The sequence below is a fragment of the Microcaecilia unicolor genome, chromosome 2 (genome assembly GCF_901765095.1).
Source record: "Microcaecilia unicolor chromosome 2, aMicUni1.1, whole genome shotgun sequence".
NCBI lineage: Eukaryota > Metazoa > Chordata > Amphibia > Gymnophiona > Siphonopidae > Microcaecilia > Microcaecilia unicolor.
In genome coordinates, this window is record NC_044032.1 from 465635734 (window position 1) to 465661072 (window position 25339).

The following is a 25339-nucleotide window of genomic DNA, read 5'->3' on the forward strand; positions in this document are numbered from 1 at the left end:
GTATCTAAAACCTTCTTCTTTACACCAAGACTCAAGCCACTTACTGAATTCCTCTGTTTTGCGTAGCCTTTCCTCTCCCTTCCCCCACATAGGAATTACTTCAGTAAAAGCCACAGTCTGAACCAAAGATTTCAGTCCCCAAGCTTCTAGAATGCTGTCTGTGCTGTAAACTTGCAATTGTTAGCCAGGTAATTTGTCCCCAGGTGAATTAGAATATCAGTGTTTGAAGCCTCGCTCTCTTCTTGGATCACTTTCAGTATTTGGTCTGTACATCTTGTAGCTGAAGATCCTGGAAGACATTTCACTACGTTGGAACCCCTGCACTGTGTTCCTAAGTTTAATGCCTCTGAAAATGGAGTATCCGAGCAGTAATAATTTTCTGCTTTTCACAATTCTGTCATTAGTTGGGGGATGTTTCTGGGTTTGTGCTACTTTCATTGCCTCTGGTTCTACCACAGTACTTCTTTTTTCACCATCATAATGATGCAAAAAAAAAATTTGACAGAGGCAAAGCTTGGAAGGGCGAGTGTTTTCTGTTTCACAGATCTTAGTCTACCAGAGCCTACTGTGACCCATCTATTCCTCTGATGTTTCATTCTCTGAGGCAGTGGTGGTGGTAAATTAGCTGGGAAATAAGTAATCCTTGACACTTCTTTAATTGTAGTTAATTCCTTCTTGAGTTTGTTGATCTCTTCTTTCAAGGCTGATATTTGGAGACAGATAGGACAAGCTCTAAGGTTCCAGATAGTTTGCCTTAGGATTAAAGCAGAACATATATTGCACTAAATGAATGTTATAATGATGTGATTGACAAGTGTGAAAAGGAGAACTATGAGAGGGAATAACAAGAATTAGGATTGACCAATTAAGTGTAATGAAGATACTTGTCCCTTCATTGCCCTATATAAAGGGAGTTTACCTAGGGGTGGGTGGAACTAGGACACAGGTAACCTCAGTTACCAATCAAACCAAGTCTGAAAATGCCCTGCGCAGCTCCCAGCTCACAAGGTAAACTTAGGTTCTAACACACAGCTCAAAACAAAATTGCCTCCTCCTCCAGAGCTATGAGTCACCAGATGCTGTGTAACCAAAATTGATTGAATTAAGTCTCTGGCAGTGTAGATTCAACACACAATTCTAATGAAAACAGACACCAGATTCAATGTAACCAGATTAAGTCACAGGTTTAAAACACTTGGCACAGGTTAAAACACAGTTCAATGAAAACATCTTTAAGGGCCAGATGCACTAAACCTTAACGACCCTTTTACTGACCTTTAACGAAGACATTTTCAACTGTAGCATGCATCAAAGGCCATTTTATCAACAACATTACAAATATTCTGTCAGTGAGGAATACCAGTGGTCGACCTTTTTGCTTCAGATCAAAACTTCAAATGCCAGCAGTTTTGTTCTAGACTTCCTTCCAGCCTCGGTCTTCCTATGGATCCTTTCCAAGTGTCATGGATAAAGGACCTTTATTACGCCTTTCCTCCTTTCCCAAGATCATACACAGTCATTCCAGATGCAGCAACACTTATTCTCATAGCCCTAAACCCTCGACAGTATCCTTGGCTCCTCAAATTATCGACGACAATACTCATCTTCCTGGGAGCTTATCCACATCTTCTAATCCAGCAGAATGGCAAGCTTTTACATCCCAATCCCAAGAAGTTATCGCTTACAGCATGGAAACTAAAGAGATCACTGAATTCATTAACAGTCAGTGATATTCTGAATGCTGCCAACAAACCATCTACCCAGAAATCTTACTTCCTGACATGGAAGAGACTTACCATTTGGGGTGTGCAACATGACTTAAATCCTTCATCCATCTCTATTCAGACTCTCTTGTCTTGTGGAGGAGCAGCCTAGTGGTTAGTGCAGTGGACTTTGATCCTGGGGAACTGAGTTCAATTCCCACTGCAGCTCCTTGTGACTCTGGGCAAGTCACTTAACCCTCCATTGCTCCTGGTACAAAATAAGTACCTGAATATATGTAAACTGCTTTGAATGTATTTGCAAAAACCTCAGAAAGGCGGTATATCAAGTCCCAGTTCCCTTCCCTCTCTACCAGAGGATTAAAACCATTGGCCATTAGGGCACATCTTGCAGTAATTTCAAAATAGAGTTCTGAAGCTCGATCTATACCCCTATCCTTCCACCCCTTGGTTAAACGTTTACTCAGAGGTCTCACCAATAAAATCTATACCTCCTTCATGGGACTTGAATCTGGTTTTAACCCAACATTTGAATCCACCATTTGAGCCTTTAGCCTTATCTTCTCTACAGTTGCTATTAGGAGCAATCACCTTGGCCAGAAGAGTTGGTGAACCCCAAGCATTGATACACTATCCTGTGTATATTAGATTTTTTTTCCCCTCCAAAGTCATGCTACATACCTATCCTAAATTTCTACCAAGGGTTGTCACCCCTTTTTACCTCAACCAGGACATTGTTTTACCAGTTTTCTTTCTAAAGCCTCATTCTTCCTTGACAGAATCAAAACAAATCTTATCTTACTGGATTGCATAATGTTATGTTACCATCAAGCGAACCATCTAGTACCAACAAAGATTGGTGCTTATTCAGTATGTGCAATGGCTACTTCTACACTCACCTAAATTGAGTATCCTTTTTAGATATCTGTAAAGTGGCCACATAGGCCAATGCATACTTTGACCCAACATTACTGTTTAGGTCTAGCTTCCCATGCAGATGTTATAAGTACATAAGTAATGCCACACTGGGAAAAGACCAAGGGTCCTTCGAGCCCAGCATCCTGTCCACGACGGCGGCCAATCCAGGCCAAGGGCACCTGGCGAGCTTCCCAAACGTACAAACATTGTATACATGTTATTCCTGGAACTGTGGATTTTTCCCAAGTCCATTTAGTAGTGGTTTATGGACTTGTTCTTTAGGAAACCGTCTGACCTCTTTTTAAACTCTGCTAAGCTAACCACCTTCACCACGTTCTCCGGCCATCGAATTCCAGAGTTTAATTATGCGTTGGGGTGAAGAAAACTTTTCTCTGATTTGTTTTAAATTTACTACACTGTAGTTTCATCGCATTCCCCCTAGTCCTAGTATTTTTGGAAAGCTTGAGCAGACGCTTCACATCCACCTGTTCCACTCCACTCATTATTTTATATACCTCTATCATGTCTCCCCTCAGCCGTCTCTTCTCCAAGCTGAAAAGCCCTAGTCTCCTTAGTCTTCCTTCATAGGGAAGTCGTCCCATCCCCACTATCATTTTAGTCACCCTTCGCTGCACCTTTTCCAATTCTACTATATCTTTCTTGAGATGCAGCGACCAGAATTGAACACAATACTCAAGGTGCGATCGCATCATGGAGCGATACAACGGCATTATAACATCCTGACACCTGTTTTCCATACCTTTCCTAATAATACCCAACATTCTATTCACTTTCCTAGCCGCAGCAGCACACTGAGCAGAAGGTTTCAGTGTGTTATCGACGACAACCCCCAGATCCCTTTCCTGGTCCGTAACTCCTAACGTGGAACCTTGCATGACGTAGCTATAATTCGGGTTCTTTTTTCCCGACATGCATCACCTTGCACTTGCTTACATTAAACGTCATCTGCCATTTAGCCGCTCAGTCTTCCAGTCTCGTAAGGTCCTTCTGTAATTTTTCACAATCCTGTCGCGAGTTAACGACTTTGAATAACTCATCATTCTATCGGGTTGCTGGACTTGAACTTACACGGCAACTCTTAGCTAGGGGCTTACCAAGTGTGTCTGCATTATCCTGGGTGCCATACAAATGAGATGGCTCTAAGCTTCCTATTGTACTTTTCCTGTCCTATCTTTTCCTCTTTTTGGCCATGTAATTTCTCCTCCTACTACTACCTTCTTGTACTTTGACTTGTGTTTTATTACTTTACGTTGTTTTCTTCTTCTCCCCCAATTAGTTTATATTTATTTATTTGTTACATTTGTACCCCACATTTTCCCACTTATTTGCAGGCTCAATGTGGCTTACATAGTACCGGAGAGGTGTATGTGGTCTCCGGAGTAAACAACAAATACAAGGTTATGATTGTGATAAGAAAGGTTCATGTGGGAGGACCACATGTGAAGGAATCGTGTATCGGTATCGTTGTTTAGTGAACATTACGAACTTTAGTGTTGTTGTGTCACGTAGATCATGCATTTAAGTTGGCTCGGGAGGTTATGCCTTTTTAAACAGGTGAGTTTTTAGTGTTTTTCTGAAGTGTAGGTGGTTGTACGTGGTTTTCACGGCTTTTGGTAGTGCGTTCCACAGTTGCGTGCTGATGTAGGAAAAGCTGGATGCATAGGTTGTTTTGTATTTTAGTCCTTTGCAGCTAGGGTAGTGCAGATTTAGGTATGTTCATGATGTTGTGGAAGTGTTTTTCTAGTGGGTAGGTTGATCAAGTCTGTCATGTATCCCGGTGCTTCTCCGTAGATGATTTTATGAACCATAGTGCAGATTTTGAAGGCGATACGTTCTTTGATAGGGAGCCAGTGTAATTTTTCGCGGAGGGGTGTTGCGCTTTCATATCACGTTTTTCTGAAGATAAGTCTTGCGGTTGTGTTTTGAGTGGTTTGAAGTTTCCTCAAGATTTGTTCTTTGCATCCCGCATAGATTCCGTTGCAGTACCTGGCTTAGTACCATTGGTTGAATCAGGTTATGAAATATTTCCCTCGGGAAGTATCGTATATAGTAAACCACTTAGATTTCTCTTTGAAAATGTGTGACATATCAAATACATTGAACTTGAACAGTAGTATATCAAGCATTATTAGGCCCTCTGGGGCCCTTTTACTAAGGTGTGTAGGCGCCTACGCGCGCCCAACACACATCAATTTGGAACTACCGCACGGCTACTGTGATCCCCGGGTGGTAATTCCATTTTTATGTGTGTCTGATATGCATGGCAGAAAATATTTTTTATTTTCTACTGTGTGGTGCTAACAGGACAGTAATCAGCAGTGTACACACGCTGACGATTACCACCCGGTTAACACGTGGGACCTTACCGCTAAGTCAGTAGGTGGCGGTAAGGTCTCAGGCCCAGAACGGACGCACAACCATTTTTATTTTGCCGCACGTCCATTTTCAGCCAAACAAAAAGGCCTTTTTTGCAGGCATGCTGAAAGTGGACCTGCACGCGTTCAATACACGCGTCTACAACAGCACAGACTATTTTTCAGTGCACCTTAGTAAAAGGACCCCTCTGTTTCTTATTTTATGACCTGTTAGGAGATAATGGCTTTGGCTAAAATGAAGTCCAAAATGTAGCATAACCTATCATTCAATAAAATATGAGAGAGAGCCTGGAAAGATAAGTTATCAGACCAGGAATGGATGGGAATTTTCAAGTTGGTGGAAAAATAATTCCATTAGTGTGAATGTGCAAAACAATTACAACAGATTTACAGATGATACAGCACAATAAAATTTAATGAAATGAGTGCCAAAGAATCTGATCCTTGATGGAGGAATTTGAGAAAAAGGGATCATAATAAATATCTGTGAAATAATGGGATTCCAGCACACCCAATGCAACTTCTACTGGAATCCATTGAAGGGAGGGACATCTTTTAGGTCTTACAAGGGCAATTGCAAAATACTGGGATAGTACCACTAACACCTTTCATGAGGCTTGATTTCAGTTTCCATGGACTTAAGAACAATCAATGCAAGTAACAAAATGCAATTATCCTAGTATTCCTGAAATGTGGAAAGTGTTCCTTTACTGGTGCAATGGATGGGGCAATGGGTGGGTTTTCAGATGGAGATGGTTAGGCATGTTTTTGAAAAACTAAGCATACTGCTATTTTGGGGTTATTTTTGTTTTATTTACATTACATTTCTGTTTTAATTGAGCAAGTTTCTTAATTATAAGGGACTGGGATGTGTATATTGATTTGCCGGTGCTGATTGTTTTTTTTTTGTGTGTGTTTTACACAATTGTTATTGTCTTTGAGATTTATTAAATACTTTTTAAAAGATTGAAATGCAAATGCTTAAGATGCGTTTCCTTTTCTTTTGCAGCCTTGTCTTCTTCGTCTGCAGTGGTGTTGTGTACCTGCCTCTTTGTAATAATTCTGAATAATGCTAAGGCTTACCCCAGTCAGGAGACAGATTTAATAGCTGCCTTTGGAGAAAGCTTTTTCTTCGCCATCTTTTCCTTTGCTCTGTCAGTCTTTGCAGCAATATTAAGTTTCCACTCAGGAAGAACATTCAGAAGCGCATCCTCTGTAAGAAATGTAAGACCAAAACGAGAAGAAAGTGCTCCACTTCTAGAAGAATATGAGGGCATTGCTGAGATACAAGAACATGGGTGAATGATATATTGATGGGCGAAGAGATTTGCAGAACAACAGTATGCTATCTATAATGTTTAAAAAGTAAAAGTACGTTTTCCTAAGTGCTTTTCAATGAGTATCCATAAGCTGATGTATTTAAAACAATTTATATCTTAATATTCAGCTTAGCATTTTTCTAAATTTATGTTTACAACTGCCACTTGGTCTCAGGATAATTAAAGGGGAAATACCATTGACCACAAAACCATTAACAACAAAACTCCTTGCCCTCTGTTCTGAGAGTCTCTGATACAGTAATTTTCTGGTGTCTCATTTGAGACATTTTCATGATAACAGAAAAAGGCATCCAGAGCTCTCTTCCATAGTTCAGTGCAGATTATGTCATAATGCTTAGAGCACTGAGGCTGCTCATAATATTGGAAAGGATGACACTATGGAAATGGATGGCAAGAGCTACTGAAAAAGGGCATGGTTTAAGCTGAGAAATGCTGTGATCTTGTGCATGATTCTTCTGTCAGGATTGCCAACACAATTTATTATAATTCTGAAATATGGAGAGCAGCATAAAGGGATCTCATTACCAACAGCAGCCTGAAACTAATCAAAAATAGGTATTTACTTTAAAAAAATATAAGAGAAACATATGGTACTTCCCCTTTAAAAAGAGTGCTGTTTACCCATACTATTTGGCATGTGCTTTTCAGCTAATCTGTGATGTCAAATTTTTTAAATTTATTTTTGTTACATTTGTACACGTGCTTTCCCAGTCATGGCAGGCTCAATGCGGCATACATGGGGCAATGGAGGGTTAAGTGACTTGCCCAGAGTCACAAGGAGCTGCCTGTACCTGAAGTGGGAATCGAACTCAGTTCCCCAGGACCAAAGTCCACCACCCTAACCACTAGGCCACTCTATGGAGCAGTAATAAACAGCACATAAACACTTCAATTGAAATAAAATTGTTAAAGAAGATTAGACAAATATCTATTCTTCATAGCTTTCAATATAGACTGAACCTTTTAGTTTAACCCAATCAGTGATTTTAGTGCTTTATGTGGAAGGGGAAGGACCAAAGTCAGCATGTTTGAGAAATTAGGTAGGCTGTTAAAAAAAGATATTAAGTGCTTTTTTTCTTAATATTTAAAAATCTTTGCTTCCTAGATGCCGCAGAGCTGTACCAATCCATCAATCAGCAATCTTGGAAAGTGATCTCTGAAACTGGGGTCAGGAAAAATGTTTAGAAAGGCCAGTAGAAGCGGTGATAGTAATCAGGATAGCAAAATCTCAAAAGAAATAATAGCTAGGGCAGTAAAACAAAGTGGCTAAACTTTTATGTAGCTCATTGAAAGATGGAAGGGCAGAGAGGGAGACATTGTTTAACTGAGAGGAAGAATGAGTGGAAAGCAGCGATTAAAGTTAGGCATGCTAATCCAGTACCTTAGTGCAGTGTTCAGTGAAGAAGAAATGGGAGAAGGATCACTGGAAGCTGTTAGATATTAATAAAGTAAAAGCCACGCTATTCAACAAACAAGAGGCTTTGTATGTTAAAAGCAAAAAATGAACAGAGCTATGCTGCCTAGTGAGATACATCCAAGAATATCTTGAGCTTTTTTAAGTGGAAAAGGCACTTCTAAATTAATTACTATATTGTTTTTAGTTTTTGTGGAAAATCAAGTTTGCCAGAACTTTCTGATCTCTCTATTCAAATTCATTGATTAGTTTTGTTCAGTCAGTCTCTGGAGATGCAGCCATTGCCATAGGATCAAAAACAGCATATGTACCTTTTCATAAAAGTAAATAAGATGGAAGAGCCTGGAAACTAAAATCTGATTTATTTGGTGGGAAAATGAGCACAGAATTAGAGCAAGGGGGTGTATACTGGATATGATATGCCATCTGAAATTTTCCCACATTACTTAGCAGTGTAGATATGGGCTGCAAAGAGCTGACTGAATTAAAAACTGAGTGAGAGTAGTGGTAAAGGGATTTCATGTCAAAGATACTGGTATGATTAGTGATATTGCCGAAGATTAGAAGGAGAAATTTGCATTTTTAAAGATGACATTAAGGTCTGCAGCAGCATGGAGATGTGTGGGAATAAACAGGATATAGTGCAATATAAGAAAGCTCAAGGAGTAGTTGATTGCTTGGTGGCTGTTTCAGTGAAAACAAAATTGTCATGCATTTGGGCTGCAGAAATCCAAGGGAGTAGTATGTGATGGTATGAGATATTGATGTGCACCAGGTAGGAGATAGATCTTATTATGGTGATCATGTCTGATCATCTAAAGATAGCAAAACAGTGCAATAAGGTGGTGGCCAAAATGAGAGGAATACAAGGTTGCATAGGAAGGAGCATTAACAGTCCAAAAAAATAAAGAAATAAAAGTAATGCCTCTATGCAAGTTGTTGCTGAGACCTCATTTGGACTATCATGGCCAGTTCTAGAAGATATACTTTTGAAAGAATATGGACAAACTAGAGATGGTCCAGGAAAGGGTTACCAATGTGTGGCAGGGTTTGCATGAAAAACCTTATGAAATGAGACTTAAAATTTAAATATGTATGCCCTTGATAAGAGATGGGGATGTGACAGACACCCAAATATCTTAAAGGTATAAAAGTGGTGCAAGTAAACCTTAAAGGCAGTGGTTCCTAAACCTGGTCCTGAAGGCACCCCAGCCAGTCAGGTTTTCAGGATACCCACAATGAATATTCATGAGAGAGATTTGCATGCAGTAAAGGTAGTGCATGCAAATCTCTCATGAATATTCATTCTGAGTACCCTGAAAACCTGACTGGCTGGGGTGCTTCCAGGACCAGGTTTGGGAACCACTGCTTTAAAGGAAAAGGAAGTTAAAAAAATAATAATAAAAAAAAAGATATAAATCACTATTAGGTTTCAAGAGATGAGGCTTGATAAAAAAAAAAAAAAAAACTAGTAAAGCTGGTAAAGACAAAAAGAGTAACAATTCAAGAAAGCATGAGATAAGTACAGAGGGTCTCTAGAGAAAAATAAGCTACAGCAAAGCCAATGATCCTCTGTATATGGCATGTAAAAGAAAATGTATTAAGCTTACTATATGGGCCTCATTTGCTGTCAATATTCTGTATCTTAGATATATAATATTTCTTTTTAAATGCAGTGCCGTAAAAAGTGTGTGCATTTTGTTTTTCAATAAAACAAAACTATTTTTAAAAGATATACACCCCCATCCAGTGTGTTGTGATCTGGTCTTTTTCTGGTGGCATGTAGGCAATATCCCAAGAACCCTAGAGAATATAATAGTAAATTATAGTAGTAGTAGTAGTAAATAAACATTTTAGTTAGACCCATATCCAATATTGTGGTCCTGTCTCAGGAATTGAAATGATGGATGTGATTTTTAATAAACTGTTTATTTCTTTGGGGTATCTGCTAGCTTCTGCATTGAGTAGTTCTCCACCTGCCTAGGAGCTCAGTAGTTTGTTTTTTAGCTGACTGCACTCAAAGCCTCTGTTACTACTGCACAGCCACAGCTTTGGTTTGCTGTGTAACTTTGTTTTTCCTGATGCAGCTACATTCTATAAAATTAAACTACAACCTCAAGGTTCCAAAGTTTTTAATGATTTTTGTAGTCATTTTTAATCTCTCTTCTACTTGGAAAGTAAAAGAGTCACAACTTTACCCTTGAGGTTTTTTTTTTTCACACTAAAGATTTCAGTTCATTTACTTACACTTGATACTCTCTGCTTTTTAGACACCCAGCAAAGCAGCATACAATAAAAAATACCAATAACACATATAATCACAGTTTTAAAATGAATTTACCAGTCCTAATATTTTCAATCAAAATATTTGTTCTCTTATAGTGGGCAGTATTAGGGAGGGGAAGGGGTACAGGTAGGGAGGAGGCTAAAGGGAATGAAATGAAAATCATCTTTGTATAAATAAGGTTCAGGTTTTGCTCTAGGCACATACTGCTATCTACCAGTATGTTTATGGAATTACTAGTAAAAAAGGCCCGTTTCTGACACAAATGAAACGGGCGCTAGCAAGGTTTTCCTCGGAGTGTGTATGTTTGGGAGAGTGTATGTGAGTGTGACTGTTTGAGAGTCGGAGTGAAAGTGTGATTGTGTGAGAGAGAGCGTGAGTCTGGGTGTGAGTGTGTTTGTGAGAGAGTGTGTGTGTGACAATGAGAGTGTGTGCAAGTGTGTATGTGACACACAGTGTGAGTGAGAGTGTGTGTGTGTGTGGGCGAGAGAGAGAGTGTGTGTGAGACACAGATTCTCTGTTTGAGTGAGTGTATGAGACCAAGCGAGTGTATGAGTGACTGTGTGGCACATAGAGAGTGAATGTGATACAGTGTGAGACAGAGTGTGTGAGAGTGAGAAAGACATTGTATATGAGAGAGAGAGTGTGAGCCGTGCCCTCCCAATCCATGGCCATCTGTCCCCTGCCCCCTCCATTCATCCTTTTCCAGCAATTCCCCTCTGTCCCTGAGCCCTGCCCTCCCAATCCATGGCCATCCATGTTTGTCTGTCACCTGCCCCCTCCATTCATCCCTATCCAGCATTTCCCCTCTCTGCTTGAGGCCTGCCCTGCAATCCATATCCATCCATGCCCATCTGTCCCCTCCATTCATCCCTATGCAGCAATTCCCCTCTCCCTGAGTCCTGCCCTTCCAATCCATGCCCATCCATGCTCCTCTGTCACCTGGCCCCTCCATTTTTCCCTATCCAGCATTTCCCCTCTCTGCCTGAGGCCTGCCCTGCAATCCATATCCATCCATGCCCATCTGTCCCCTCCATTCATCCCTATGCAGCAATTCCCCTCTCCCTGAGTCCTGCCCTTCCAATCCATGCCCATCCATGCTCCTCTGTCAACTGGCCCCTCCATTTTTCCCTATCCAGCATTTCCCCTCTCTGCCTGAGGCCTGCTCTGCAATCCATATCCATCCATGCCCATCTGTCCCCTCCATTCATCCCTATCCAGCAGTTCCCCTCTCCCTGAGTCCTGCCCTTCCAATCCATGCCCATCCATGCTCCTCTGTCACCTGGCCCCTCCATTTTTCCCTATCCAGCATTTCCCCTCTCTGCCTGAGGCCTGCTCTGCAATCCATATCCATCCATGCCCATCTGTCCCCTCCATTCATCCCTATCCAGCAGCTCCCCTCTCCCTGAGTCTTGCCCTTCCAATCCATGCCCATCCATGCTCATCTGTCACCTGGCCCCTCCATTTTTCCCTATCCAGCATTTCCCCTCTCTGCCTGAGGCCTGCTCTGTAATTCATGCTCCTCTGTCCCCTGCCCCCTCCATTCATCCATTTCCAGTAATTCCCCTCTCTCCCTGTGCCCTGCCCTCCTAATCCATACCCATCCATGCTCCTCTGTCCCCTGCCGCCTCCATTCATCCTTTTCCAGCAAGTCCCCCCTCGCCCTTCCATGACCCCCCCCCCTCTCGCATCCATGCTACGCTGTCTCCCATGTCCCAGCCTGGCCCGCCCTCTTCTCCCCCCCCCCCCCTTCGCATCCATGCCCCCCCTTCGCATCCATGCCTCGCATCCATGCCCCCCCACCCCTTCGCATCCATGCATCCCTTTTTTTTTTTTTTTAATTCTTTTTAACTTTACCTCCGTGGCGGTTCGTGCAGCGAAGCGTCAGGGAAGGAGGCGGCGCTCCCGACGTCTAGCTTTCCCTTCGCTGTGTTCCGCCTTGTTTTGAAGGCGGAACACAGCGAAGGGAAGGCTAGACGTCGGGAGCGCCGCCTCCTTCCCTGACGTTTCGCTTCCGGATTTGTTTGTTTTGTCGCGAGGGCGGGGCAGAGACGGCTGGCTGGCTTGAAGGCTTCACACCACGAATCCCCGAACCCTTCAGCCTCAGCCTGGGAGTGACGTCAGATGGCTTCAAGGCTTCAGGCTTCAAGGCTTCAGACTTCCGGCTTCAAGCTTCCGGCTTCACAGAACGTTGTCCTGAGAACTTAGGCTTCCGGCTTCACAGAACGTTGTCTTCAGAACGTTCACGGTGCGTTTTATTATATTAGATGTTACTTTATTCTTCATTGTTGGGTTGTACCTGTAACTTATTAATAAAAAGTTTTGTTTCATAAAATTAATCTACCAGTCATAAGAACATAAGAGTTGCCCTACTGGGTCAAACCAAGAGTTCATCTAGCCCAGTATCCTATTTGCATCAGAGGCCAGTCCGGGTCACAAGTACCTGGTAGTATCCTTTAAAGTAGCCAGATTCCATGTCACTTAACCCCAGGGATAACCTGTGGCTTTCTATGGGTGTACCTTAAAAATGGTTTATGGATTCCAGGAATTTATCCAAACTTTTTAAAACCCAGCTACATTAACTGCTTTTACTACTACTTGATCCAGCAATGGTTTCCAGAGCTTAATGCTGAGTGAAAAAAATAATTTTTCTTCTGTTTTAAATTTGCTACTGTGTAACTTCATGGAGTGTACCCTAGTCAATTCACGTTTACCCATTCCATTCACAATTGTATAGACTTGGAGTGATAACCTCTTTAGCCATTCCTCATATGAGTTGTTCCATCCCTTTAATTATTTTGGTTACCTTTCTTTGTACCTTTTACAGTTCCACTATATCTTTCTTGAGATGTTCTGACCAGAATTGCACATATTTTGTGCGTTCTCACCATGGAGAGATACAGAAGAATTATGATATTCTTTGTTTTACTCTCTATTCCTTTCTTAATCATTGCTAACAAGGTTTGCTTTTTATCCATCGCCACACATTGAGCAGAACATTTCAATATATTGTCTGACACCTAAATCCTTTTTTTCTCCTAATGTGGAACCTAGCATTATGTAGCTGTAATTTGGGTTGTTCTGAATGTTCATCAGTTTGCACTTATCCACATTAAACTTCATCTGCCATTTGGATTTCCAGTCTTCCAGCCTCCTAAGGTCCTCCTGCAAATTGTCAGTCCACATGTGATTTAACAAGTTTGAATAGGTTTGCCTGATCTGCAAATTTGATCACCTCATTCATTGTTCACATTTCTAGATCATTTATGGGTAACGTGGTACGGTAGCCGTGTTAGTCCACATTTTAAGGTAATAGAAATAAAACAAAACAAGGAAAAGAAAGTAAGATGATACCTGTGGCGAAACAGGGAATTTTCCTGCTTGTAAATTGTATAGCTATTGTTTATGATGTGCATTTACTTCGTTTGGACAGCAGCTGGCGACTGTCATTTGTTTCTAAAGTTGTTACAGAACTTTTCAGTTTTTTCTTCCTACCAAAAGCTGTTAGCTTAAGCTGTGAACTAATGTTTTTTTAGTCGCAAATAAGAGAATGTAAAGAGAAGGTTCTCTTTTCCAGACACCCTGTGAACGGTTAGACTTTTATAACCTGTGAGCAGCTATATCTTGTTTAGATAGTTTATATTTGATCCATATTCAGTTATGTGTTATTGCTTGTTCTTTTTCACCTGTTTATATGGTTCACTGTCCTGCTCTGAAAGTAAACCTGATTAGTCTACTGACTCGGCTGTCCTGGACTGACTAAGAATCCTGGTGGTTTGTGTTTTGGTCTTTGTGTGGTTTCTAGAAACTGTGGGACCCCTGAGAATGTATCCCCAGTAACCTGGAAATCATGGGGAATAACCTGAGAGTGGGAGACTCACCCAGAGGTAACCAGTAACCTAGAAATCACCGGGGAATAACCTGAGAGTGGGACACTCACCCAGTGGTAAGTGAGACCCTGTCAGTGGGGTGGAGGGTGCTAGTGTAGAGCACAAGCGGCAGGTGTAAGTGGACCTGAGCTATGCTGGGGACAGACCCCTCTAGGTGGCCACAGGGGTTATCCCCAGGCGGGTGGCTAGGTGTTTCATCACAATACCTTTTTTATTGGACTAACTTAAAGCAACGATACTTACCTGTAGACAGCAGGCTGATCATTCTCACAAGTGGGTTGATATCCACGTCGGCCCGGGAACCGGCATATTGAATAGTAAAATGAAAAAAGTTTGCCAGAGCCTTCTGGCGCTCATGCAGTGCTGCACCGTGCATGCACGGAATGCCTTTCTGTCCGTCGTGCAATTGCACTCCTTAGTTTTATCTAAAAGCATAAATGAAAGAAAAGAAACATCTCCAAGGGGAAGTGGGGGGGGGGGGGGGGGGGGGGGGGAGAGAATGATCAGCCTGCTGTCCTCTGAGAATACCTGCTACAGGTAAGTAGCTTCGCTTTCTCCAAGGACAAGCAGGCTGAGTTATTCTCACAAGTGGGGTATCCCTAGCATCCAGGCTCACCCAAAATAATGAACATTGGTCAGTTAGGCCTCGCAACGGCGAGGACATAACGTAGATTAATCTAAAACTATATACAAACTAGCTGAGAGTGCAGCCTGGAATAGAATAAAACGGGCCTAGGAGGGTGAAGTTGGATTCTAAACGCCAGATTCTGCAATACTGACTGCCTAAACCAACTGTCGCATCGGGTATCCTGCTGAAGGCAGTAATGAGATGTGAATATGTGGAATGAAGACCACATCGCAGCTTTGCAAATCTCTTCAATGGAAACTGACTTTAAGTGAGCCATCGAAGCAGCCATGGCTCTGACATTATGAGCCGTGACATGACCTTTCAGAGTCAGCCCAGCTTGGGCATAAGCGAAGAAAATGCAATCTGCTAACCAATTGGAAATAGTGCGTTTACCGATGGCAGCTCCCCTCCTGTTGGGATCAAAAGAAACAACTGGGTGGACTGTCTGAAGGGCTTCGTCTTCTCCATGTAAAAGGCCAACACTCTCTTGCAGTCCAAAGCGTGCAAACTGCTTTCGCTAGGGTGGGCATGAGGACGGGGAAAAAATGTTGGCAAGAATATTGACTGGTTCAGATGGAACTCCCAACACCACCTTCGGCAGGAACTTAGGGTACATGCGGAGGACTACTTTGTTGTGATGAAACTTAGTATAAGATGCATCCACTACTAAGACCTGAAGCTTACTGACCCTACGAGCTGAAGTAATAGTCACCAAGTTCTCGTGTTTAGCAAAGCCCCTATGAATTCCCAATTGTTGAACATGGTTGAGATGGAATTTTGGGTAATTTATTACAAACCCTAATAGTTCCAGCACCTGAATAGTTCGCCGCATGGACTCCCGAGCACCATCCCCCAAGGCGCTATTTACCAGCCAATCGTCAAGATAAGGGAACACATACACTCCCAGTCTGCGTAGTGATGCTGCAACTGCTACTAGACATTTGGTAAGTACCTTGGGAGCTGATGCTAGGCCAAAGGGCAGTATGTAGTACTGAAAGTGCTACATTCCCAGCCAAAATCAAAGATACTTCCTGTGGGCTGGAAGTACTGGAATGTGAGTATAAGCATCCTTTAAGTCCAGAGAGCATAGCCAATTGTTTTTCTGAATCATGGGAAGAAGGGTGCCCAGGGAAACCATCCTGAACTTTTCTCGGACTGGGAATTTGTTCAGGGCCCTTAGGTCTAGGATGGGACGCATCCCCCCTGTTTTCTTCTGCACAAGGAAGTACCTGGAATAGAATCCCTGCCTTTCTTTCCCTGGTGGAATGGGTTTGACCGCATGGGCCATTAGAAGGAGGAGAGTTCATCTGCATGTACCTGCTTGTGCTGAGAGCTGAATGAATGATCTTTCGATGGGCAATTTGGAGGTTTGGAGATCAGAATGAGGGTGTATCCTAACAAGACTATTTGAAGAACCCACCGGTCGGAGGTTGTGAGAGGCTACCTTTGGTGAAAAAATGTTAACTCCCCCCCCCCCCCCCCCCAACCGGCTATGCTCTACTGGAGCCAGTCAAAAGCTCATCCCTTGCTTTTGCTGGGGAGCAGCAGGGGTCTTGGGCACACGCTGTTGACGGGAAACGAGCATGCTGGGGCTGAGCCTTATTAGGTTGGCGAGATGTCAGAGTGTACCTACGCCTAGGATAGGAATAGGGATCACTCTGTGACTAACCAAAATACCTCCTAGTTGAAGAGGTGGAAGCAGAAGGCGCCCGGTGGGAGAGAGAAGCCATAGCATCGGTATGCTACTTGATCTGGTCAACTAGATCTTCCATGTTTTCTCCAAAAAGATTATGCCCCCGGCAAGGAACATCCGCAATCCTCAGCTGAACCAAATGGTCCAGGTCAGAAACATGCAGCCATGAGAGTCTGCGCATTGCTATACCTTGAGCAGAGAACCTGGATGCTACATCAAAAGTGTCATATGTGCCCCTGGCCAAGAATTTACGACACACCTTCTGCTGTTTGACCTGCTTGCGAAAAGCTTCAGCCTGCTCCGGAGGGAGGACATCAGCCAAACTAGACAGCTACTGCACCTAGTTCGCAAGTGGATGCTCGTGAAGAGCTGGTATGACTGCATACGGGCAAAGAGCATGGCGGCTAGATACATTTTCATCCCAAAAGAATCCAAGGTCCTAGCTTCTCTGCCTGGGGGTGCCAAAGCATAGTCCCTAGAACTTTTGGCTCTCTTGAGGGCGGAGTTCACCACCTTGGAGTCATGGAGTAACTGAGACCTCGTCAACCCAGGCTCTCTGTGGATCCGCTATTGAGAATCTGACTTTTTGGGGATTATGGGGACAGAGGGGACGCCCAATTTCACATAAGGACTTCCTTCGATACCTTATGCAAAGGAGCTGGGTGGAGAGGTGTAGTCCAGGATCTCAAGCATCTCAGCCCTGGGCTCATCCTCCGCTTCTACGGGGAATGGAGTGGCCTGAGTCATTTCCCGTACAAAAGATGAAAAGGAGAGGCTCTCAGGTGGGGACAGTCTCCTTTCAGGTGGAGGGGAAGGTTCAGAGGGAATCCCAAAGGACTCAAGGTTGACTTGAATGAATTCTTTGCTTCGGTCTTTATGGAAGAAGGTGTAAGAGATCTACTCTGTATTCCCTGTGAGATATCACTGAACTGATCTGTTAATTGTACAAATACTTGATGAGGTATCTAATAAAGAGCAAACTGATGCAGCCTTGGGTGGTTTATTTCTTCCCAAGTATTAGTGGATGGTCCACTATATTGGGAGGGGTAAATACACCTAAATTAACATAAGCCTTACACCAGTGCTGTATAAAATAGTGGAAACTATTATAAAGAATAAACTTATGGAACACACAGATAAACATGGTTTCAGCCAAGGGAAGGTGAGCCGGTTGATGTAGTGTATCAAGGTTTTCAGAAGGCTTTTGACAGAGTTCCTTATGGGGGTCTGTAAGCAAGGAACCAGGGCACAACCGTGACATTTGGAAATATTAATTGGGAAGAATGCATACTTTGTTAAATGAGTCTCTGCTAGAGCCTCTAATGTATTTCAGTAGTCTATGCTCTTACAAGATCTTTGAAGTCCGCTCTCACATTTTGCTTATAGTTTATAAATATATTTTATTGGAAAATTGACACAAAATGGCAAGAATATAGTAATCAAGCCAAACAGTGGCAGTGATGAACAACAATTGACAAGTGTAAAGCAGATAATCATAAAGTAGCTAAGGACAGTATCATTGATGACCTGCAAAAGTGTTCAATTTGAAGACAGTAATACCCACCCACAAATAGGGAGGAAGGGTTGGATTCTTACAGCCTCCTCCCCAAACCCACCCTGTCCCATACAACCACCTGTATTCCAATTACCACCTACCTCCCACCCTCAGAATCCTAGAGTGCTGTGACCACAGGAGATAAGCCTCAAGTAGAAAACATTATGAAGGAGTAAGGTTCAGCCTGTTCACAACTAGATGCCAAACTCTTGTATTAAGGGGCTGAACATAGGAGAGCCAGATTGCCAAAAAGCGTCTAGAGTGCTTATAAATAAGATGAGCTTCTTGAGCCTCCCATAACATAAGGGCATGTAGCTGATTTATCCATTGCCTGTGTGAGGGACCCTCTGATGCAACCTACTGCTGAAGGATACATTTGTTCCCCACCATATCCACCTTTCAGAGGAACAATTTAGAGCCCCTACCCCAAATGCCCAGATCACCCTCGCAAATCAAAATCCAAGTCACAAAAGAGAGAGTGATGAGAGATTCCAGTATGCAACTAAGATAGTTGGTGATGCCCTTCCAGAAGGAAGTGATTTGAGGATAGGTCCAAAAGACATGAAAGCAGAGTCGCACTTTGCACAAGCCAGGGAGGCTATAATCCTGGCTTTAAAGGCCTGTTGAGAAAATTAAGCTCGGTATATAATCCGAAATAAGCATTCACGATAATCAGCACAATGAGCTACCAGAGGAATATTTTTCACCCATCTGGGAAAATTGAGCAATTCTAAAGGACGAGATCCCTCTTTCCCACACCTGTTGGAGAAGGCCATAATCCTTAGAGTCTAAGGACTAGAAAGCTTTTTGTAATCCAGAAATAGTCAATCGATCCTCAGAAATCCCAGAAAAACTGTCACCAAACTGCACATTTACTGGCAAGCATGGAACAGACATAATGGGTCAGTTGACAGCAAAAAGGAATCCACCACAAATTTTCAGTCGAGGAGAAAGTTCATTAAAAGACTGCAACCCCCCACCCCCATGTACCAAGAAGTGTTCAAGAAGAGAAAAGCCTTCGGTTTCCCAAATACGAAACACTCCATTCTGCCAACCCAGATCAGAGCCATCATTACCGCTCCCAGACAATAAGGAAGTACAAGTAGCATTGCAGCTCTTTGAGGGGTTTCAACAGGCAACTACAGTGGGGGAAATAAGTATTTGATCCCTTGCTGATTTTGTAAGTTTGCCCACTGACAAAGACATGAGCAGCCCATAATTGAAGGGTAGGTTATTGGTAACAGTGAGAGATAGCACATCACAAATTAAATCCGTAAAATCACATTGTGGAAAGTATATGAATTTATTTGCATTCTGCAGAGGGAAATAAGTATTTAATCCCTCTGGCAAACAAGACCTAATACTTGGTGGCAAAACCCTTGTTGGCAAGCACAGCGGTCAGACGTCTTCTGTAGTTGATGATGAGGTTTGCACACATGTCAGGAGGAAGTTTGGTCCACTCCTCTTTGCAGATCATCTCTAAATCATTAAGAGTTCTGGGCTGTCGCTTGGCAACTCGCAGCTTCAGCTCCCTCCATAAGTTTTCAATGGGATTAAGGTCTGGTGACTGGCTAGGCCACTCCATGACCCTAATGTGCTTCTTCCTGAGCCACTCCTTTGTTGCCTTGGCTGTATGTTTTGGGTCATTGTCGTGCTGGAAGACCCAGCCACGACCCATTTTTAAGGCCCTGGCGGAGGGAAGGAGGTTGTCACTCAGAATTGTACAGTACATGGCCCCATCCATTCTCCCATTGATGCGGTGAAGTAGTCCTGTGCCCTTAGCAGAGAAACACCCCCAAAACATAACATTTCCACCTCCATGCTTGACAGTGGGGACGGTGTTCTTTGGGTCATAGGCAGCATTTCTCTTCCTCCAAACACGGCGAGTTGAGTTCATGCCAAAGAGCTCAATTTTTGTCTCATCTGACCACAGCACCTTCTCCCAATCACTCTCGGCATCATCCAGGTGTTCACTGGCAAACTTCAGACGGGCCGTCACATGTGCCTTCCGGAGCAGGGGGACCTTGCGGGCACTGCAGGATTGCAATCCGTTATGTCGTAATGTGTTACCAATGGTTTTCGTGGTGACAGTGGTCCCAGCTGCCTTGAGATCATTGACAAGTTCCCCCCTTGTAGTTGTAGGCTGATTTCTAACCTTCCTCATGATCAAGGATACCCCACGAGGTGAGATTTTGCGTGGAGCCCCAGATCTTTGTCGATTGACAGTCATTTTGTACTTCTTCCATTTTCTTACTATGGCACCAACAGTTGTCTCCTTCTCGCCCAGCATCTTACTGATGGTTTTGTAGCCCATTCCAGCCTTGTGCAGGTGTATGATCTTGTCCCTGACATCCTTAGACAGCTCCTTGCTCTTGGCCATTTTGTAGAGGTTAGAGTCTGACTGATTCACTGAGTCTGTGGACAGAGAACCTGCAGTACATATAACCATTTGGGGAAGATTGTCATCTGATATAAACTAATGTGACCACTCAAAAAGAGCAACTGAGCCCAAGCCTTCATGTATTTTTCTGTCTCAACAAACAATTGTTGGAGAATCATAGAATGTAATTGATGAGGATCGGAAGATAGCAGGATTCTCTGGTATTGGAATGACCCCAGGGCCCAACAAAATGGAAGAGAATCCCTGAGCTCTCGTTCCAATAAATCATCAGTGAATGCTATTTTAAATTGTTGAGACCCAAACTGAATCACATTTTGCTATAAAGACTTCAATTGTATCTGAGTGGCCTTCGCAGGCTGCACAGAGGGTGTTGTATGGGTTTATTTAATTGTCCTTGTATTTGCAGCTGTTCCACAAAATATGCCCCCGTTTTCCAGGCTTGGCAGCAGTTAGAGTTCTTGCACTGTGCTGTACAATGTCTTCTTCTTGGAGGCACAGTTACTGCAGAGTTGCCAGCATTCCAAAACATACCATGGTCCTCAGGACCTCTTGTGGTATGAAAGGCTAGGATTTGAGGGGGAAAACTTTGAAACCATGGACACAAGTGTAACATTTCCAAGTGCTTTTTTAACTCTAGACTTTCTACTAATTTTCCTTAAAAGACCTTTATTGGTGAATTTCCCAAATATGTTCACTTATATCTGTGACCCAGGTGTTATTTGAATTTATTTCTTTGGATAATATTCAAGAATTTTGTTGAGGTTGTCTTCATCTTAGTCCACTCTCACATGTTGCTAATAGAAGATTTTTTCCTGCTGGTGGGCTGAATGGAACTAGATTTCTAAGTATCAGTTAATCCAGGATTAGGGTGGCTGTCTCTGGGCTGTTTTAGAGGATAATCCCAGTCAACAGTGGTTGCATTAAAATGCACCTGATTGGTCTAGTAAAATGGTTACTGCATGCCCTCATGGTGTTTACAAGTCTAAATGTTCCTGCGATGGCTTTCTAGAAGGTTCTTCTTTGATTCACTTGATTTTGTGTTTCAGTCGACGCTTAACAAATATGAACAATGTCTGAAATAACTTCTTCTAAATCTGCTTTTGATGCTTGGTACCTGAAAGAGTTCTTTGAATTTATAAAGCAAGTTGATAAAAACATTTCAATGAAGTTCAAGCTGTGTATGCCTTTGCCAAAGTCCTAAATTCATTCACAAACAGCATGCTGAATCTTCAAAAAAAACAACAAAAAAAAACGTTGCCTGACTTTTGTGTATATGCTTTAACTTTTAGTGACGAGTAAAGAACTGTAGAGCAACAGTGGCATTAACTTATAAAATTAGCCTTTTAAATTTTAAGTGAATGGAAAAATGTTAAAGTATTCTTATTTTTCCAAATATTAAAATATTTCAAATAAAGTATTGAGATTTTAAATATGTAAAAATGTTCAAATATTTAAAAGAAAACAGGATATGTTTGTTCAATTTGGGATATGTTTACTAAGGTGCGTTAGCATTTTTAATGCTCCTTTAAAGTTAAGGTGTATTAGCATTTATCATGTGTCAACCATTAACAGGTGTTAAAAATGCTAATGCGCCTATAGCGCACTTTAGTAAACATGCCCCTTTATTTTTTAAATTACTGAAAATGTATTTTTTTTTAGAAAATACATCTATACTACAAAAAACAGGGTCAGAATTTGGATAAGTTCGATTAAAAAAAAAGGCACAAATTCCAGTGGAGTATATGAATTCCCAAAGTAAAAACGTATGTGTAACAAATGAAACTGCATCAAGTTGTGCTAAAGTTTTTGGTTTGATGGAAGGCCTTACTGATGCATTGATTACTGATTTTATAATCAAGGATATGCAGTCACTGCATTATTGGAGCAGCCTGCATTTATAAGACTAATACAGGATTTACAACCAGACAAACTGTGTTAAACAGAAAATCATTGATTTCTGTCATTGAGAAGAGATACAAGGACACGTGCAATAGTCTGGCATCTCATTTCTCTACTCTGGTATGTCAGCACTACGACAGATATATGAAGTGCTCATAATTGGAGTTTTTAAAAATGTTTATCAGCACACTGGATTGATGAAAAGATTCTTGTGCACCATTCTGCTCCTCATAGCTTAGTAAGGACAACACACTTCTATTGCGTGTGTTCTGGAACGAATTTATATGAAGTTTCTGCTCCAGGGTAAGATTGTCACAATAATAGATAACTGCTTAAATTTTATCAAAGCATTTAAGGTTTTGGAGCATCGTTTGAGCAATTGACTGATACTCAGGATTTTCAAGATGGTGCTGAAGTCTCATAAAGCAACAAGGAAGTGGATGAAAATGTTGCATTCATTGATATGCAGAAGACGGGCACAGACAGCTCTCAGACAATACATACTACAGGAAACTGAGGATCCCACATAGGATTATACAAAACAGCTGAAAGACCTTATCAGAACATTTCCTAAACAAGTACAGCCACATCTGAAGAAACTCATACCAAACCAGCCTTCTGTGGGCACATTCTACATGCTACCCAAAATCCACAAACCTGGAAATCCTGGCAGACCAATCATATTGGGTATTGGCACACTCACGGAGGAAATATTTGGACTTATAGAGGGGATTCTGAAACCTCTTGTGCACAAGAGAAACAGCTTCATACAAGACACCACAGACTTTCTGAATAAATTGAAAAATGTCAAGCAATTACCGCCGGGTACCCTGGTTACGATGGATGTAGAATCACTGTACAGCAACAGTCCCCATTCGGGTGGCATAGATGCATTTGAGAAGCTCCTAAAAACATCCACACTGGACCATCAATACTCACCAGAAACTATTACAAAATTAATCAAATTTATTCTAATTCACAACTATTTCCGCTTTAACAATATCTATCTATCTACAAATCGTGGGCACTGCGATGGGCACCAGGACAGCACCCCAATATGCCAAACTCTTTATGGTTGAGCTGGAAGAGACATTTCTGAATACTTACCAGACCAAACCCCTAAAATACTACTGGTACATCAATGACATTTTTATGATTTGGACTGAGGGGGAAGTAGAGAGGTGTGGTAGCCGTGTTAGTCCACTCTTAAAGGTTATCAATAGAAATCAAACCAAATAAAATAAAACATGGAAAAGAAAATAAGATGATACCTTTTTTATTGGACATAACTTAATACATTTCTTGATTAGCTTTCGAAGGTTGCCCTTCTTCGTCAGTTCGGAAATAAGCAAATGTGTTAGTTGATAGTATATATAAGTGAAGCTTCAAAGCATTTCACCCCCACCTTGCTAGACTGAGGGGGAGGAAACTCTGAAACAATTTTACAGTTCCTTCAATACATACCATCCTACAATCAGATTCAAAATTGACTACTACCCAGAAAAAGTCAATTTTGTGGACACCAGAGGCTCAATCAGCGTTGGCTATATACAAACATCCATATACAAGAAACCCACAGACAAATGCAGCTACCTCCACAGCTCCAGCTTCCACCCTTCACGTTCAAAAAGATCCATTATTTACAGCCAAGCCACAAGGTACCACTGTATCTGCTCTGACACAGGGGACAGAGACAGACACCTCTGAATCCTGACTGCATCCTTCGAACAGGTTACAACCCCAAAATAATCTCCAAGAATATTGCATCCTCCTTCAAAACACCCATGGAAAATCTACAGTACAAGGAAAAGAAAGCCACAGACAGAATCCCCCTTATAGTGACATACAACCCAGAGCTGGAAGACTTATGAAAAATCATAAAAGATCTACAGCCTGTACTCCAGGAGGATGAATTACTGAAAGAGATATATTCCCATCCCCACCAGTGCTGGCCTTCCGACATCAACCCAACTTAAAACACAAGCTAATTAGAAGTAAGCTCCCAAAACAGACTCAAAAAGAAGAGAATGGCACACATCCTTGCAATATATCCAGTTGCAAACTATGCCAAAACATTTCAGAGGTCCTCACGGTCACTCACAAAGGAAAAATATTCAACATTAAGGAATCTTTCACATGCTCATCTTCCAACATAGTATATATCATTCAGTGTAAAAAATGCAGTGAAGGGTGGTGTTACATTGGAGAAACAAGTCAGATGCTAAAGAAGAGATTTAATTTACATAGACACCATATGAAAAATGCTAGTACCAACCAGGATGTCACCTCTGTGGGGCAACACTTTACAAAACCAGAACACTGTACCAGTGATTTTATGGTAAGAATCCTAAAAGGGAACTTTAAAACAATACAGGAATGTAAGACCTTTGAAGTCAGAATGATGAAATATTTTGACACCCACCAGACAGGAATTAACAAAGGTTCTGGATTTTCTAGCCATTATAAACCATAAAATTGTATTGCTTTGTCACCCTCTTATCTCCATGCATATTTCCCTGCCCCTCATCCTCCCGACTCTCCCTGTCTCTCACCTAATCCACCCTCATCCTGTTAGACTGTCACTGAAATGCTTTGATGTTTCACTTATATATACTGTCATCTACCAACATTTGCTTATTTCCAATCTGACGAAGAAGGGCTACTTACGAAAGCTAATCAAAAAATGTATTAAGTTATGTCCAATAAAAAAGGTATCATCTTATTTTTTTTCCTTGTTTTATTGGTTACTTTTAAAAGTGGACTATCATGGCTACCACATCTTACTCATGGATATGCAGAGAGCTCTCCAGGATTATTCTTCTGACGTACAGTACTCACTACTGCTACACAAATCTTGTGCTTCCCAGGCAACAAATTTAATTGCTACACAAGATTCTAAAAAGGCTGCAGGAAGTTCAAGTTACAAGAAGTTGTGCTGTACTACAATGGCTAAGTGCTCTGCTCAGTGGAATAAAGTGAGCAGAAGTGTTCAATCTGCTGTAATAGTTCATGAAGGAACTACAAATATATCTCATAGTGCCAAACGACACTCATTGGAATTCTATTTAGAAGCCACTGGAAAAATCTGTGCCAGCATCAGATTCAGAAAATAAACTGCGGATTGTCATTGATAAACTGAAACTACCATATTTTCTTCAGACAGAATTGATCTGCCTTGGAGATTATTGCAAGGTAATGAA

At 41.9% G+C, this 25339-nt stretch overlaps 1 protein-coding gene across 2 annotated transcripts in view; it reads left to right on the plus strand.

The window, feature by feature from the left end:
• Positions 1-25339, plus strand: part of LOC115461281 (transmembrane protein 127-like) — a 121356-nt gene that overhangs the window by 43104 nt on the left and 52913 nt on the right. The window contains exon 3 of one of the 2 annotated variants that reach the window (XM_030190996.1): positions 6045-7112. The exons of the other annotated variant lie outside the window; for it this stretch is intronic. Coding sequence (XP_030046856.1) covers positions 6045-6337 — 293 coding nt within the window. The 3' untranslated portion in view covers positions 6338-7112. Of the gene's footprint in view, positions 1-6044; positions 7113-25339 lie in introns of those variants that run through there. 2 annotated transcript variants of the gene reach the window in all.